Consider the following 17,850-nt stretch of genomic DNA (forward strand, 5'->3'; position numbering starts at 1 on the left):
ACATAAGTGTGGAATATGCCATGTCCTGCCATGTGCTGCCCATATGAACCCTCCCCCTTACAGATACATGCTTTGCCACTTATGCTCTCTCTTATAGAACAGTGCTTAGAGCACTTATACACCTAGGCGGTACAGTTATAGAATTGTTTTTTTTTATGCTCTCTAGATAAAATAAGTATAATGGTAATTTTCTCTCAAGCATGATTTTTTTTTTTTAATCCAATTATGCTGCTAGCTGACCTGATGCCCATGAAATAAACACCATAGAAGACTTGGCCAACAAGCTGAATGCAAGTGTTTTCTTCATGCACGCAAAACCTCACAATATAAAATTTTAAATCTCAATTAAAAGCCTATTTCTTTAATGTGGTGTTCAGATCCACAACATCATGAACCTCATAGCTTATTTTAATTGGCTTAGAATTTCTTTTTTTCCCCCCTTTCATATTTTGTTGGTCATGTTGTGTCCTTTGTTTTTGTACTTGTTTTGATTATTTTATAATACCACTTCCTCTCTCTCGGTTTTATTGTAAATAAATTGAACTTGAACTTAAAAAGAATTGCATTATTATCCCTTTGTGAGGGTATACAGCATTTGTCTTAGTGCTGTTTGTTGAGTCAGTTTAATCCAGGTGTCCATCTAAAAGCATCTATGCTCTTTAGTAAATACAGGTAGCTTTTTCCTCTGGCTGCTTGTTATACCAGGAGAACTGTGTTTTATGGGTTCACTAAATCAACTTATTTTCATTCAATTGCAATCTATAAATTTAAGAGAAGCAATTACTCACTGGTACTATGTATACTGATGTGTAAGTTTCCACTTCAATGCAGCAAGAAAAAGTCCCTCCACGTCGCCCACCACCTCCAAAGATACAGCGTTCAACCATGCCTGTGAGTAGTTAGTGATTTTATCTCACTGCCACAGCATAACACTGCCTGAATTGCTCTGATAGTTCTACTAAACCTTGGTAGTATTGACTATCCAATTTCTTTCAAAATAATATGGAACTTTAAGCTTCTATATTCTCTTGTTTCCTCTCTTCATAGCACAAGTCTAAAACTTGCATTTTTCTTCTGCTTTTTTCTCCGAGGGTTCTGATGTCCTCATACAAAGTAGTGCTGTATGGTGCTTTTTCTTATGTTTAATAAGAAAAAAAAAACCCTCTCATGTTGTTTAAAATGCTTCTTTGACCATTGTAATTAAAATCTTGCAGTAAACATGAAACTATAAATGACTGGGGAAAAAACCCTGAAGCAACAATACTATGAGTTATTCTCCTCATTTAAATACATTGTGAAGTATTAAATGCCACCTGAAACTACATATTAAAAGTAAAAATATCTATACTGTACTGAAATCTGTATGTTTGCTAAATCCCAGCTTACATGTGACTGTTCTGTTATTTTGAAGTCAGAACTGATGGTTTTCCTAAGGATAATCATATGTCATAAGCACAGTAGAAATGTCCGAAAAGGGTTAGGAGAATTTTTCCAAGAGATGATATCACATAATGGCATTCAATTATCTGATAATAGCTCTTGTGGACCGGCAAACTGCTGGGACTGAAATTTTAAAAACCTGTTTCCACCCCGTCTCTGCGAGCTCGGTCCCCACAAACCATCTGATCCCATCTGTACAAGCCTCAGTTATGATTTTATATTGAATGTATTTTATTAAAGTATAAAAAGAAACAATATTATGTACAACTGTCATTTTATAAACACAAATAATACAGAGCAAGGATCAATAAAACCTCTGTCACCCTTCCCCTTCACATATATCCCCTCTACTATCAAGAAAACTAAACAGAAATATCATACTAACAGAATACCGCAGTCACACATGACAGGAATAGTGTTAGAGGACTACAACTAGGGCAACTGCCCCCTGGTCAGAGAGAACCTTAAGCCAGCTGGAAGCTAAAGAAGCACAGTTATGTCTTAACACCAGCTCTAGCAGGATATATATTTCAAATCTGATATATTCTAATCACAAAATAGAAATAAAATTATTTTTTTTTCTACCTTTTGTTCTCTCTGGTTTCTGCTTTCATCTTCTTTTCACTCTCTTCCTTCCATTAGAGAATGACACGGTGGCGGTTTACCCGCGGCCACCGCATTTTAGCCGCGGGTCACCGCCGAAAACGGGGAAGAAAACTAGCAGTCGCTGCGGCGACGGGGACAAGGCCATTCACCGCCCGCGGGGCGGTGAATGGGTCTTGTCCCCGCAGTGAGGCATGAAGGATCGCACGGTCCCCGCAGCTCACACCCGCCTGCCCAATCGATTCTAGTGTTTAGCCAGCTCTCTCCCTTCTCCTCACCTTAGTTTGTAGATTTTCTTTTTCGGCGACCCGCACGCTATCAGAGAGCCGCGCACCCGCTGCTGCTCAGTTTCGATCTTCTGCTCTGACGCAACCGGAAACAGGAAGTTGCAGCAGAGCAGAAGATTGAACACTGAGCAGCCGCGCGTGTGCGGCTCTTTGGGAAAGCGTGCAGGTCGCTGAAAAAGAAAGCCTGCAAATTAAGGTGAGGAGAAGGGAGAGAGCTGGCTAAACACTAGGATCGATTGGGCAGGCGGGTGGGGGCTGCGAGGACCGTGCGATCGCTAGTGTTCCCGGCTCAGACTGTAAGGAGGGAGTGAAAGGGAAAAGGATTCTGGGCCAAGGTGATGAAAACGGAAAGAAAAACCCACAGCAGGAAAGAAAGGGAAGGACAGGCAGGTGAGCCAGATGCTAGAAGCAGGGGGGGGGGGGAAGAAAGAGGGAAAAAAGCTAGATGGGGTTGAAAAGAAGAGACACACTGGTATGGAAGAGGAAGATAGGGGAAATCTGGACACAGGAAGGTAACAGAAAGAGGGGAAATTATGTGCATTGGGGCATAGGGACAGAGACAAAAAGGGGACATGCCATGTGGATGGAATATGGACACAGGGGGGGGCAATGGCAGATACATAGGGGAGATATTAGAAAAGTATATAAAATCGTACCCGTTTGAGGCTTTTATGTATGCAGCAGTGACGGTGACGGGGTGGTGAATGGGATGGCAGTGGCGGTGACGGGGCGGTGAAGAGGATGGTGAGACGGGGACGGGGCGGTGACGGGGATGGTGAGACGGGGACGGGGCGGTGACGGGGATGGTGAGACGGGGACGGGGCGGTGACGGGGACCAATTTTTTCACCGTGTCATTCTCTACCTTCCATCATCTGCCCTCTCTGTCTCTTCTATCCAGCTGTCTGCCCTCTCTCCCTTCCATATGGTATCTGTCTTCTTTCTATGCCCCTCTCCCCTTTCCATCCAGCCTGCGCCCCCTCTCTCCTTTTTACATAATTCATTCCAGCTTCACTGCTCTCTTCATTTTTATCTCTCCTACACCAGATCTAGCATCTTTGTCCCTCCCTGCTTATTTCTCTGCTGACCCCCTTCCCAGCATCAGTCTCTCTACTTTCTCATTCCTGTCTCTCCACTTTCCCTCATCTGATTGCTCCATTCCACCCTGACCCCTTCCCCTCCTCTAATCTCCCTGCCAACTGTTTCCTTCCTTTTTTTTCCTTCTCCCTTTCCTCCTTTCCCTGCCAACAGTAACTCTCTTCCCTTCTCTTTCCTTCCTTCTCCCCCAGCAGCATCTCTCCTGCTCCTTCCCTCCAGGTCCAGTAGCAGCTGTCCCTTTATTTTCCCTTCTCCAGTAGCTTCCTAGACTCCTTTCCCTCCTCCCCTCCCAACAGCATCTCTCCTTCTCCCTCCCTCCATCCAGGTCCAGTAGCAGCTGTCCCTTTATTTTCCATTGTCCAGCAGCTTCCTAGCCTCCAACAGTGGCTTTCTCCCCTCCCAGCAGCTCTTGGTACTTGCCAGTGCAGTGATTCACTAAGGCAGCCTTGGGTCCTTTGATGGGTTGCGCTGCCTCTGAGGAAAGAGGAAGAGCAAAAGCCCCAAGGCTGACGAAGTGAATTGCTGCGCTGGCAAGTACCGAGAGCTGCTGGGAGGGGAGGAAGCCACTGTCGGAGGTTCCCCATGATCTCGTAGGCCCTGCATGGACCGGCAGGAAATTTCAGCTCGTTGATCTCGCCATCCCTGCGTGGACCGGCAGGAATTTTCTGCGGACTGGCACTGGTCTGCTTTAGATCAGTGGTTCCCAACCCTGTCCTGGGGGACCCCCAGCCAGTTGGGTTTTCAAGATATCCCTAATGAATATGCATTATGCAAATCTTTCTCTTGCATATTCATTAGGGATATCTTGAAAACCCAACTGGCTGGAGGTCCCCCAGGACAGGGTCGGGAACCACTACTTTAGATTGTTTTCTAAAACGTAGCAAATCGATAACCAATCTCAAGAATCTGGGCAAGGTGTTTCATAAAATAGATCCAGCAATAGAAAAAACTGGTTCTCTGGTCATATCATAGCACACGTCTGCAAAATGAGGAGCCACAAGTAGTCTTTAGAAGGAGATTTGTTTGAAACACATTTGAGAGAATTAAATTGCATTTTGAAAAATTGAAGATTGGGGGGTGGGGATGGGATTTGCTATATCACCTTTCTATGGTTACAATCAAAGCAGTTAAAATATTTTGTAACTGGGGCACCAGAGGGTTAAGTAACTTGCCCAAGTCTCAAGATTACAACCTAAACACTAAACTATAATATCTGTGGCCACAATACATAGATGGACTCTCATATTCATATGTGCATAGAGATCAGCACATTAGATGGTGCAAAAATGCAGACACTTTTAAGAAATATTTACATATTTTAGAAATTAAGTATACAAAATTAATTTTCTAGTTTAATAAATATAAAAAATGCTATATAAACCGTTTATTTTGTTTAAGCCCAGATTTGTTGCCATATCATCTATACCAGATGTTTCAAAGATGTTCAGATTGGCACAGCACTTGGGCCACTCAGTATTTAATCAGTAACAAAGCACTAAGGGACATTCAGCCAATCAAATAATTTTATTATCCCTCCCTTCTTGATCTACTTCTCCTACATACAGACAGCGCACACACACAAACATACACATGAACATGCTTCTTTTTATATGTACTGTTCTACTCTAGACAGTAGAATTCCAACTAAAACATTTCAGGGAGATCTTTTGTTTGGGTCAATTCAAATAAAATGTTCCAATATGCAAATATGTTCTTGTGAGAGATACGAATTATTGCTTAAGTGTGTTACTATGCTCAAGTCTGGACTGATAGAACCACTTGTCTCACACCTTACATAATTACAAGTTTCTTAGGCAATAAAAAGAGAAAGGGGATGGGATTTTGATAATCCACCTCTTTTGGTTACATTCAAAGTTCTTTGCATATTATATACAGATACTTATTTTGTACCTGGGGCAAAAGAGGTTAAGTAATTTGCCAGAATCACAAGGAGCTAGGTTCTCAGGCCACCGCACTAACCAGGCTATTCCTCCACATATATTAAAGCTAGAATATTAGCAAAATCTTTTATTCACATAATTCAGGTGGCAATTAAAGGCAGGAAGATTGTTGTGATTTCACTTCAATTATGAGGTTTAAAGTTGTAAAAGCTCCTCCCACTTCTCCACTTGCACGTAAGTGAACAAGGTGCTGTGGAGCTCCAAAGAGTGACAATAGCAGAAATGACTAATAACACTGGGGATATACTTATAATAAAAGTGCAGATTTATTATCCTGTAACCATGTAAAAATGTAAGAAATAAAACGTCCATTAAGACGAGAAAGGAGATACAGAAATAAGACCCAAACAATCAAAATGGCAAATAGTTACATTTGTATTTTGAACTGGTGCTGTTTTATTTTCTACTCATAGATTGCTGCTTCCTTAATTTAATTCTATTCCTTTTTTAAACCTTAGTGATTTTTAAAGGAACCTCAAAACCAGAGGCTTTCGACCAAGTCCTTGGAATACACCAAACCAGATAGGTTTTCAAGATATCCACAGTGAATATGCATAAGAGATGTGCATGCACTGCTTCTGTTGAATGCAAATATCTAATATAATAAAACCCTAAGCCACGCATGCACACTCTTACCTGCATGCTCCCATTTTCCATGCGCTGTAGGTCCCCGCAGGTAGGAGAGCGCATGCGCGGCTTAGGGTTTTGTCAGCTTCAGGCAGCGTGGAGGCTGTCGGCCGTGGCGGCTCTTGGCGCCTGCAGGCCGCGGCTGCTGTCGGCGGAGGGCAGATGCAAGATAAGGGGTGCTGCTGGACAGAGGAAGAGACAGGGGGGAGAGAAAGGAAGGGAGGCCTATTGCTGGATGGGGGAGCAGAAAAGAGGTGCTGCTGGACAGAGGGGAGATTTAAAAAAGGGAGAAGGGCTGCTGCTGGATAAGGGGAGCAGTGAAGGGGTGGTGGTGGACACAGGGAAGGTAAAAGGAAGGGAGAATGGGTGGACAGCCGAGGAAAAAGAAAGACAGAAATACAGAAAGCGGCTAAGGAGAGAGAGAGAGAAAGAAATAGACAGACACACACACATATATTCTAGCACCCATTAATGTAACGGGCTATAAGACTAGTATCTAATATATATTTATTGTGGATATCTTGAAACCTGTCTGGCTTGGTGTGTCTTGAGAACTGAGTAGAGAACCCCTGCTCTAAACCACAATTTTGTTTGGGCCTCTTATATGCTTTCTGCACTTCTGGCTTTCAGCGCATGGCCTCCTGAGTGTACTCCATACACTCCAAATTTTGCATGTGACTTTCTTCCAGAAATTGCAATATGTTTTAAATAGTTAAAAGTATTGTGAATGTTTTTTTTAATCTCAGTAATATGTTGATTTTTGTTAACAGATGTTGTGATATGTTTATTTTCTATGCAGTTAAACTGCTGGACTCTGAAATGTGACACAGCCCACATGTGCTCCATTTTTACATGTGACTCTGACACTTGATGAGATTTTTGGTTCACACATGATCAAAATTAACATAGTCACACGTAGTCAAAATTAACTATACAGCAGTCATTTGTCTCCTGGTTTCCATTTTACTATTTGTTCATAATCAGAATAGAAAAGTTTGGTAGTATTTTCTATGCTCTCTCCATTACCTGTTAATATTTACAGGTTTCCTTAATTTCATGTACTTTGCACTATTACACCCCTCCTTTATAAAACTGCACAAGCGGTTTTTAGCGTCAGCCTGCATGCTCTGCATTGCTCCGATTGTCATAGAGTTCCTATGAGCGTCGGAACAGCTCAGAGCATTCAGCACGCTGACCGGCACTAAAAACCTCTTACACGGTTTTATTAAAGGGGGGGGTTAGTCCTCTGAAGTCTGATATGTGCACCCCTTCCTCCCACCCTTTTTCTTTCTAACAACGATCTGCAAAATAACCAATGGAAAAAAATTGACCTAAAATAGAATTAACTCTAAGACAAAGGATTCTATCTTTATCTTGATGAAAGCCAAGTCCCAAGCCTTACAAAACTGTAATTGGTGGGAAGTTCAATGCATTTATACAAAAGGTCCAAATTCATAATACATCATAGATTGAATTCTATAAATGGTGCTGACTAAAAAAAAACATACTAAATGCTATTTTAGAAACAGCACTTTAACCCCCCTCCCCCTTTTACAAAGCCACATTAGGCTTTTTTATCGCCGGCCACAGCAGTATTAGCTCCGATGTCCATAGGAATTGTATGAGCATTGGAGCTAATACCACCGCGGTCGGCGATAAAAAAGCCTAATGCGGCTTCGTAAAGGGGGGAGGGGGTAAGTTAGGCACCATTTCTAGAATAGTGCTTGGTGCCAGGAACCACACCTAACTTTAGGTGCAACCATTTATACCAAGTAAACCCGGGTACAAGTCCTCATGCCTAAATTAGGCACAGAGCCCCCTTATTCTACAATAGCTTGCATAAATTAAAGAAACGCCCCGGATCCACCCATTGCCGTACCTCCTTTTTGGGGCCACACATAAAGTTACATGCTGTTTTGGGCACATAAATGTGCACACACAACTTTGAATTGATGCCAATTAGCACCAATGCTCAGCGTTAATTGGCTCGTTATTCAATTAAATTAGACATGCGCTCAAATTTGCATGCACAAATTTTAGTGCCATTTATAGAATTTGGAGGCATATGCAATTTTATGAAACTGAAATCCCCATAATACCATTGTTACTGCTTCAGTATCATACCATTCCTCTTTAGAATGATGCTTCTTTTTAGCAGGCTTTGACCCTTATATGAATGAAGAAAAAGGAAGGTGAGGAAACTGTTCTATATATACAAAAGCCCTGATAAGTATAAAAGACATAAAATTAGCAATTTCTGGTTATGGTACGAAAGTTCTTGAGTTGGGGGAGAGGGAAGGGAAGCTGTGAATATACAGTGGTACCTCGGTTTACGAGTGCACCAGTTTGCGAGTGTTTTGCAAGACGAGCAAAACATTTGCAAAATCGGCATCTCAGAAACTGAGCGTAGCTCGATTTATGAGCCCCCCCCCCCCCCCGGCGATCCGGCACCCTCCCCCCCGCGATCCGGCACCCTCCCTCCCATGATCCGGCACCCCCTCGCCACGATCCAGCAACCCCCCCACACGACGACCTGAAGTCCCCCAGACCCACCCGAACCCGCTTCTTACTTTCAGCTCGGCCTCGGCACCGGCATGTCCTGTGCGTTGGTGTCAGTGCCCGAAGATCGGCCTCCTCTTCTGTGCTGGGCCTTTTACTATTTTGTGTCTGTGAGAAATATTACTTGGTACATGTAGCCTTTAGAATGTCATCCCTTCCCCTTGCTGCTTACAGAGAACACTAAAACATTCAGAAGCTGCATCTCAGCCTGGATTACTCTGCTTTACTTTCCTTCTTTCCTACAAGTCTTCTGTTCTTCACTGGACCCCAATGACCTGTAAGCTAATGAGAAAATCGCTTGACATGCGTACTGTACTCTGGCTATCCTGAAAATGAATCGGGATAATGCCTGTTACCCTGCTCAGCACTGCTTTTACTAAATGAATACCAGAAATTGTCATCATTTAAAGAAGCTGGCTGCTTTAAAAATGTTTTACCAAACTGACTTTAACACACAAAAAAATTAATTGCTCAAAATGGAATTGAGTCAGAACAAGAAATGCTAGAGAGTAGCGTTTTGTCCCCCTTTAATTCTGTGTACATATGTTTGCTCACTGCATAGCCACTAAAGTTGCTAATTTGTGTCAGTTTTGGGGATTCTTTTACTAAGGTGCGCTAATGTATTTAGCACACACTAACAGATTAGGATGTGTTAAATGCCATGGGCTGCATATCTTAGTAAAAAAAAAAAAGATCCCTTAATTTTGAGGACAAATGTTCTCTTTCCTCCATTGTGGTGGTCTTTGCAGATCTCAGAATTACTTGGAATCTATTCTTTACATTATAATGTATTGATGCATTACTGGTGAGAATTGTTACCATATATAGGTGTACTTTGAGGAGTGATGTGTGGCACAGCTGCATGGACACTACTATTTGCATATTGAGAACTGTGACCACCTCTTTTAGGAAAGCATTAGTTCTGAAAATTGTCAACAATAATAATATGATTAGCACTATACATATAAAAAGCTAAAAATAACAACATACAGTATCTGCTTTGTAAGAAAAAATGCTCTTGTCTCCAGAAAGATTTTTCAGTCTGAAAAAAAAAAAACCAAAAACACCCTTTTTACAAAATGGTAGTTTAAGGGCTCCTCCTAAGGTGCACTAGCGTTTTTAGCGTGTGCTAACCCCACGCTACGTGACTAGAACTAACGCCAGCTCAATGCTGGCGTTAGCATCTAACACACGCTATTCTGTGCGTTAATGCCTTAACGCAGCTTAGTAAAAAGAGCCATAATGAGTGCAACTACTGTATATCCACAAACTTAATAGCATAGTAGAAAAGCGCAGCACATTCTAGAATGCAAAATATTATCATGATAAATATTTTGGAAGTGCTCCTCAATACTAGACAATCAAAACATAGAGCTACTTTTAAGCACACAGAGGATTCTAAGGAATAGGATTATTTAATTAGCACAAACCAGCAGCATAGGAATCAAGGAGAACATTACTGTGAATGGTATACAGTTCATAATATTTGCCAATATACTAAAACTCCATATGGTAATTACCTTTAAAAAAAAACTGCATACAGACCACAACCTCAAATATGTAAGGTGTACCTATCAGTTAAAGAAAAACATTTGAAAAAAACATTGACATAACAGGGAAAAATGTGCCTCTTAAAACCAGGGCAAGCCTGATATTCTTTCTCAGAATTAAAACCGCATGTCCCTTCACTTTTTATATTCATTACACATTTAACCTTGCCTGTTTGTATTTATCAGGTTTAAAATCTATGGGGGGAATGGGTTTCTTTCCCACTTTTCCTTTCCTCCCCTTAGGACAGTGTTCTAAATCTTCCTTAGCATTTCCCTTCAGATAGTGCTAGGTTAGTAACATTGTTGGGGCCATACAATACAGAAGTGTATGGGTTGGTTGGTTGGTGGTGTTTTTTTTTTGTTGTTGTTCCTTCTCCCTAAAGCACCACCAGAGAGGTGAAAGTGTTCACAGCATGATGACAACCCAGCTTTACACATCATCTTCCAGCTCAAGCTTAATTAAACAGTTTCCTTTCTTCCTCTCTCTCTCTCTCTCTGTCTCCCTCCCTCTTCTTTCTCTCCCGCTCCCTCTTTCTCTGTTTTATCATCCCTAATGAAGCAGTCTCTCCATCGATCCTGCTGATTGCCAGCCCATTCCTTTTGTTTGTTGGCACTGAGCCATTCAGCTGCACTCTGACAGCTCAACTCCTCTAATTAGCTCTGTTGTTCTTTTCCCCATGTTTCACCGTGCCTTCCAAGTTCACTTGAAGTTGCCACAAACTTAATACTTCCATTCCTATCACAGGTCGCCATTCTAAAGCTGTCTTTAGTGTGGAGATGAACAGGGTCTGATCTTTCAGACCTCAACATTTGGCCTTTAAACTCCTTCACTTTTTTTTTTTTTTTTAAGACTTATCTGGCTTTGTGACTTTATACCGCTATTTATGCTCAACATATATGAAATCAGAAGCATGTTAATGTGGCTTACTGTGGGTATACAAGACACAAAAGTAATTAGATAGAATTCAGAATGTAGTTAAAAGGTGTACATTCATTTATTTATTTATTTACATTTAGTATTTCACATTAGTTAAGCCAGCACAAAGCAGATTTCAAGACTAGATAAGATATATTGCCACTCATTGAAAAGTATAGACAGTACATATTAATATGTGTCGTCACAGTCTTGTCATTACCAGCTACTGAGCAAAGAGATGATTTCATGTTGCTCTTGTGCTACATTTTCACTTTTGTATATTTTGCACTCCAGCTCACTGATGTTATTTCCCATTAAGGCAAATGTGCAGATAAGTAAATAAACATACATATAAAACATTCTGTATGGGATAAGATCAAAGATATGCTAACCTAATAATCTGTGTGTCTGTACATATAGATATCTATATCTTTATATGTTTGTATCACAGTAATATTTGCATAAAAAGAACTACAATAATGCGTTATCATAAGCTTTGATATGAGCCCTTTACCTTTTGACTACTATAGCTCCTTGGACTTTTCATAGAGATTGAGAATTGGTAGATTGTGTGAAGGGGGAGAGGATTAAAGTCCTTCTTTCCAAACTTACTGGAGACCTGATATAGTAACAGCCGTTTCTGATTTTTGCCAGATGTTCTAGTTCACAACAGTTCACAAAATTTTAAGTATAAATGCAAATTAAAATACCAACAGAATCGGTCAAAAAAACTTTTACAGAAAAATATAGACCATTTTTAAGAGTGTTGTTTTTTAACAACTGAATTATGTATGTTTGTTTAACATTTTATGCTTGTTACTGTGGAAACCATATAGGTAATATACGGTATATACATTTTTAAATAAATAAATAAAATTCTGCTTCAAGAATGGCTTCCTTGGAAGTGTTTCCTTTTGGAAAGTTGGCCTCCTTACAAGTAAAAGAAAAGGCAGAAGGGGCCCAAAGAAGGTAATTAAATTTTTTAAAAAATAAACACACCCATTTTTCATTATAGTAGCTTAATAGCATAATAAACAATGGCAGATAACAAGTGTTTCCTGACATTACTCCTAAGTCTACTATCCTGTAACCTCAATTCATGTCCTCTTTTTCTTCCATTTCCTCATCTCTGAAAAAGATCCGATGGATTATTTGGTGCATCTCCCATACCATTTTTGTCATCTTCCTCTGAACTGCTTTAGTTCTTCTTATGTCCAGAATCTAGTGGATTCCAAGTTCCGAGGCAACATGGATTCACTAGAGGCAGGTCTTATCAGACAAATCTGATTAATTTCTTTGACTGGGTGACCAGAGAATTGAATAAATGGAGAGCTCTAGATGTAGTGTATTTAGATTTTAGCAAAGCCTTTGACAATGTTCTATACAGGCATCTAATAAATAAAATGAGTGCCTTCAGTATGGGCCCCAAAGTGACAGTCTGGGTCAGGAACTGGTAGAGTGGAAGGTGACAGAGGGTAGTGGTAAATGGAGATCATTCTGAGGAAAGAGATGTTACCTGTAGTGTGCCTCAAGGTTCGGTTTTTGGGCCTGTTATTTTTAACATTTTTGTAAGTGATATTGCTAAAGGGCTGACTGGTAAGATTTGCCTATTAGCGGGTGATGCCAAAATATGCAATTGAATAGATACCTCTGATAGTGTGGAAAACATGAAGAAGGACCTAGTGAAACTTGAGGAATGGTTTGAAATTTAGCAGCTAAGATTTAATGCTAAGAAATGCAAAGTCATGCATTTGGACTGCAAAAACCCAAAGGAACAGTACAGTTTAGGGGGTGAAGAACTTTGGTGCATGAAAGAGGAGCAGAACTTGGATGTGATAATATGTGATGATCTTAAGGTAGCCAAACAGGTTGAAAAGGTGACAGTGAAAGCTAGAAGGATGCTTGGGTGCACAGGGAGAGGAATGACCAGTAGGAAAAAGGAGGTATTGATGCCCCTGTATAAGACTCTGGTGAGACCTCATTTAGAATAGTGTTCAATTCTGGAGACTGCACTTTCAAAAAGATATAAATAGGATGGAGTCAGTCTAGAGGATGGCAACTAAAATGGTTGGTGGTCTACATCATAAGGCGTACGGAAACAGATTTAAAGATCTCAATATGTATACTTTGGAGGAAAGGCAGAATGGGGGAAATATGATAGAAACGTTTAAATACCTATGTGGCATAAATATGCATGAGGCGAGTCTCTTTCAACTGAAAGGAAACTCCAGAGTGAGAGAACATAGAATGAGGTTAAGAGGTGATAGGCTCAGGAGTAATCTAAGGAAATACTTTTTTACAGAAAGGGTGGTAGATGCATGGAATAGTTTCAAGTTTCAAGTTTTATTAGGATTTTATATACCGCCTATCAAGGTTATCTAAGCGGTTTTATAATCAGGTACTCAAGCATTTTCCCTCTCTGTCCCGGTGGGCTCACAATCTAGCTAACGTACCTGAATAGTCTACCAGAAGAGGTGGTGGAGACAAAGACAGTGTTTGAATTCAAGAAAACGTGGAACAGGGATCTCTTGGGGATGCTGTGGATGGGGCAGACTGAATGGGCCATTTGGCCTTTTTCTGTCATCATGTTTCTATGTCCTTATAATGAAATTACAACTTCCAGAAAGATTTTTCAGTCTGTAGAAAAAAAAAATGTTCTTTACTATACAGAGCAAAATGGTAGCTCAAATGAATGCCGTTTGATCGACAAACTTAGTGCAATAGAAGAGCTAAGCGCATTGTTTTTTAGTGACTATTCTGATGGTTTATTCAAGGGGAACTGGAAAGGATGTGATGTATGGAAGCAATCAATCTAGCCACAGTCTGTGCCAATCTTCCCCATATGAGCCTACAGGGAAAACTTCCCCACCCACTGATGCTGTGGCTTCAGCTCTTCTAGTAGGTGTAAACAAAGTGCGGGCAGAGCTAACACATGCCTGGCCAATTTAAAAAAATATCACCCTGTTTATTATTTTGGAGAGGTTTATTTTTTTAAAGGCAAAACGAACCACTTTTCAGATAATAGACACCTTGATGCATAATGTAACAGATGGGTCAAGCAGCATCCTAGAAATTGCTTCAACAGCACAAAATCAGCTGTGTCATCATTATAATGTTCTTTTTCTTCAGTCTGCCAACTGTTTGTGTATTCCAACCTCCAATCCACTAGGATTTTCTCTTGTTTCCTACCTGGGTTTTTTTTTTTTTTTTTTTTTGGGGGGGGGGAGGGAGGAAGAGACAGAACATTTGTATTCATCAGCATTTGGTAATGAAATTACACAAGAGAAAACCGGAAGGGATGTTTAACTTAACACAACAGCATCTTTTTATCTTTTTTTTCTGTTATCACTCATAACAGATAAGATCAAAAAGTGGCATTTTATGATCATTTCTTTCTCTGGACTAAGTAACTTTTCAGTATTTCTTTTACATTGCTTAATTCTTTGCTATACCACCCATGTTAAAAAACATCTGAGCAGTTCACAATAAAAACATAGCATCGTCAGTAAATTAAGCAGCAATGGATAACCCTCTCCAACTTTACTTTTCCTACCTGTTATATTGCTTAAAAAGTAAAGATTTCAATTTTTTTTTCCTAAACTTTAAATAGGAGTGGACTAATGATTAATGTAGTGACTGAGAACCAGAGGAACTGGGCTCTATTCCCAAGTTCATTACATGTGACTTTGGGCAAGTCATTTAACCCTTCATTGCCACAAAAAATTTAGATGGAAGGGGGTAGAGAAAAAAAACCTATTTGAATTCAAGAAAGCTTGAGACAAGTACATTTGTACTCTGCCAAGAACACTTGGATTGAGCGATCAATAAATGCTATAAATAAATAAAAATACAGTAGTTGATGGCATGGATAGGCAAACTAGATAGGCCATATGGTCTATATCTGCCTTAATTTTTCTTTATTTTTATTATTAACCCACTATGGACAGAGGACATACCTTCTTATCATATATGTAAACCAAAGTGGTATGTCAAATCCATGTTTCTTTACCCTTAGTCAAAAACTGCAACCCTGTTCAGTGTTGATGCCAAATGAACAACAGAGGATGCTGGCAAGCACAATAAACCCAGATGGGAAGCACACAGTCATCTAAATGCTGGCACAAGTAATTGGGCAAATCCTTATAAAGGGCCTTATACATTGTACATAACATCTTAAATATAATTTGTTAGGCCATAGGAAACCAATAATGCCCCCAGAAAATAGGCATGCTGTGGTCCCACTTCTTGCCCCCCCCTCCCCACACACAACCAGTTTTACACTATATTTTAAACTACCTGCAATCTCCCTGTCATTTTCTCACTCTGCAGTGTTTTCTTACTCTTTCATTGCACAAAAGTGGACTTGTATTTTCCTGATCAGTACAAAGTCTAAATAGAAAACAAAAAGTTGAAAAGTGTCTGGACAGGAGGATATTTTAAAGACAAATTGGGGAAGATTGTTTAGCCTTAACAAAAGATACACTAGGAAACTGGACTTCATGTAATAAAGAGAGTACTCTGGTAGCCTGCCAAAAAATATATATAATTTGTTGAAAAATAAGCAGCTGATGAAGAGCCTTGCTAGTCCTAAAGCTTTGTTTCTTAAAAACATTAAAATTAAAATATATTTGTTTCCTCAGCCATTTTGTTCATTGTTAGCACCTGTAATAAAGGATAGATATCTGATATAAAAGGCTTTGGATGTATAGGATGTCATATTAGATGTATCTGTATGTGCATCCCTCAGGCAGGAAGTTATCAAAATGGGCTACTGTTAAGACAGATTACATTATAGTTCATACCTAACTAGGTCTCATTGCATAAAATGAGACCAGTGCTAAAATAGCATGAGTTGTGAAAAAGTAACCTATTTCAACAGTAACCCACTTTGAAAACTCCCCCTCCCCATCTTGTTAGGTATTTCTAGTGGTAAATTCATTGAAAATATATCAATCTTTAGTTGCTTTGGTTTAAGAAAGCCACCGTGTATAGGTAGCTGGGAAAGATTCAAAGTCAGGTGTTTATGATGTGGTTTGGAAAGGTCAAAATAATATGAATAATGTGAATATGCATATTTTTAAGTTAATTTCCCTGTTATCTTTGCATCTCCTATTTTTGTCTTTAAACTTTTAAAGAAAAAAAACACATTTTCTGGCTTTATTTGCTAATTGTCACCACTTATACTTGTTGAATATAATTTTATAAAAAGAGCAGACAAGAGTGAAACAGCAACACAAATCAAACAGCAGCAGAAGTGCAGTGTAGTAGGCCCGCCTGTATGGGAACAAAGAAGCGAAGCCTTGGAATGAAGGATATTTTTATAAAGCTGTTTTTTGCATGTATATGCGATTAGACAGAGATATAATGCATTTTATAAAGTATGCACGGTGGCAAGATTCACTATATGTGTGTTATGGGGTGGAATCACAATTTGTGGTGTATTTGGTAAAATATGCATAATGACATGTCTGAACATTTACTCCCTCACTGAAAGCTACAGATAGGCAGCTTTTAGTCTTCTGAATGCTAGTGACAGTTGTAAAATTATGAGCATAATTTTCTGAAACTAACCCTCTGTTTTACGAAGCTGTGCTAGCGGCTGCCGCGTGGCAACAGCCCCGAAGCCCTTTAAATCTCTATGGGCTTTGGGGCCGTTATCGCAGCACAGCTTCGTAAAACAGGCCCTAAGCCACTGTACATATAAGCTGCTGCTGTTCACATTACAGCTTCTTCCTCTGCCTAGACTGAATGCTTGATCCACGGTGAGGGACTGTTCTCATGTGCAAGATATACCGTATTTTCACGTAGATAACGCGCACATGGGTATAGCGTGCGGGAAACACAAATTTATGTAAAGAAATTTTTATATACCGCGCTCACGGTTATACCGCGCATGCTGCCCCGACTCTCCTCTGGCTGCCCCGACTATCCTTTCACCCGCCCCGACTATCCTTTCACCCGCCCCGACTTTCCATTCACTGCCCCGACTCTCCTCTGGCCACCCCGACTCTACTTTCGGCCACCCCGACTCTCCTCTCCCCTTTGAAGTCCTGTCCCCACCCTGAAAGCCTGATGCCCCCCCCGACGCATCATCCGGAAGGACCGCTCGCACCCCCACCGCTCGCACTCCCACCCGAAGAACCGCTCGCACCCCCACAGCCTCCCCCCTCCCCCATGGAGAAGCTGTCTACCTTGTTTCCAGATTCCAGTGAGCCCAGCTGCTTCCTCTTCCGGCGGTCCCGCCCTTTCTCTGATGTCAGAGAAAGGGCAGGACCGCCAGAAGAGGAAGCAGCGCAGCAGGGCTCAGAGAAGGGGCAGGACCGCCGGCAGAGGAAGCAGCTGGGCTCACTGGAATCCGGAAACAAGGTAGACAGCTTCTCCATGGGGGAGGGGGGTGGCTGTGGGGGTGCGAGCGGTTCTTCGGGTGGGAGTGCGAGCGGTCCATCGGGGTGGTAGTGCGAGCGGTGGGGGTGCAAGCGGTCCTTCCGGATGATGAATCGGGCGTCGGGCGGGATGGGAACTATGTAAAAAAAATGTTATATACCGCGCTCACGCGTATACCGCACAAGGTTATGCACGGTTTGTAAAAACACGTATAACGCGCGCGTTATATGCATGAAAATACGGTATATATATATATATATATATATATATATATATATATATATATACACATATATATATATATTGAATACCTTGTGAAAGAAGTACAAAAACTAAGAGACATCTGTGATAATCAGCAATCCATCCTGGATATACGTATATCTTGATGCCTCAGGGATCTCCAGCAAAAGGGATGTAGGCGTTGTAC

At 40.8% G+C, this 17,850-nt stretch overlaps 1 protein-coding gene across 4 annotated transcripts in view; it reads left to right on the top strand.

The window, feature by feature from the left end:
• Window positions 1-17,850, top strand: part of DENND1A (DENN domain containing 1A) — a 994,598-nt gene that overhangs the window by 888,884 nt on the left and 87,864 nt on the right. For 3 of the 4 annotated variants that reach the window (XM_033960659.1, XM_033960660.1, XM_033960658.1), the window contains one exon: window positions 832-891. The exons of the other annotated variant lie outside the window; for it this stretch is intronic. In XM_033960659.1, the coding sequence (XP_033816550.1) occupies window positions 832-891 (60 nt within the window). The remainder of the gene's footprint in view (window positions 1-831; window positions 892-17,850) is intronic. 4 annotated transcript variants of the gene reach the window in all.

This window comes from Geotrypetes seraphini, chromosome 10, assembly GCF_902459505.1.
Source record: "Geotrypetes seraphini chromosome 10, aGeoSer1.1, whole genome shotgun sequence".
NCBI classification, from domain to species: Eukaryota; Metazoa; Chordata; class Amphibia; order Gymnophiona; family Dermophiidae; genus Geotrypetes; species Geotrypetes seraphini.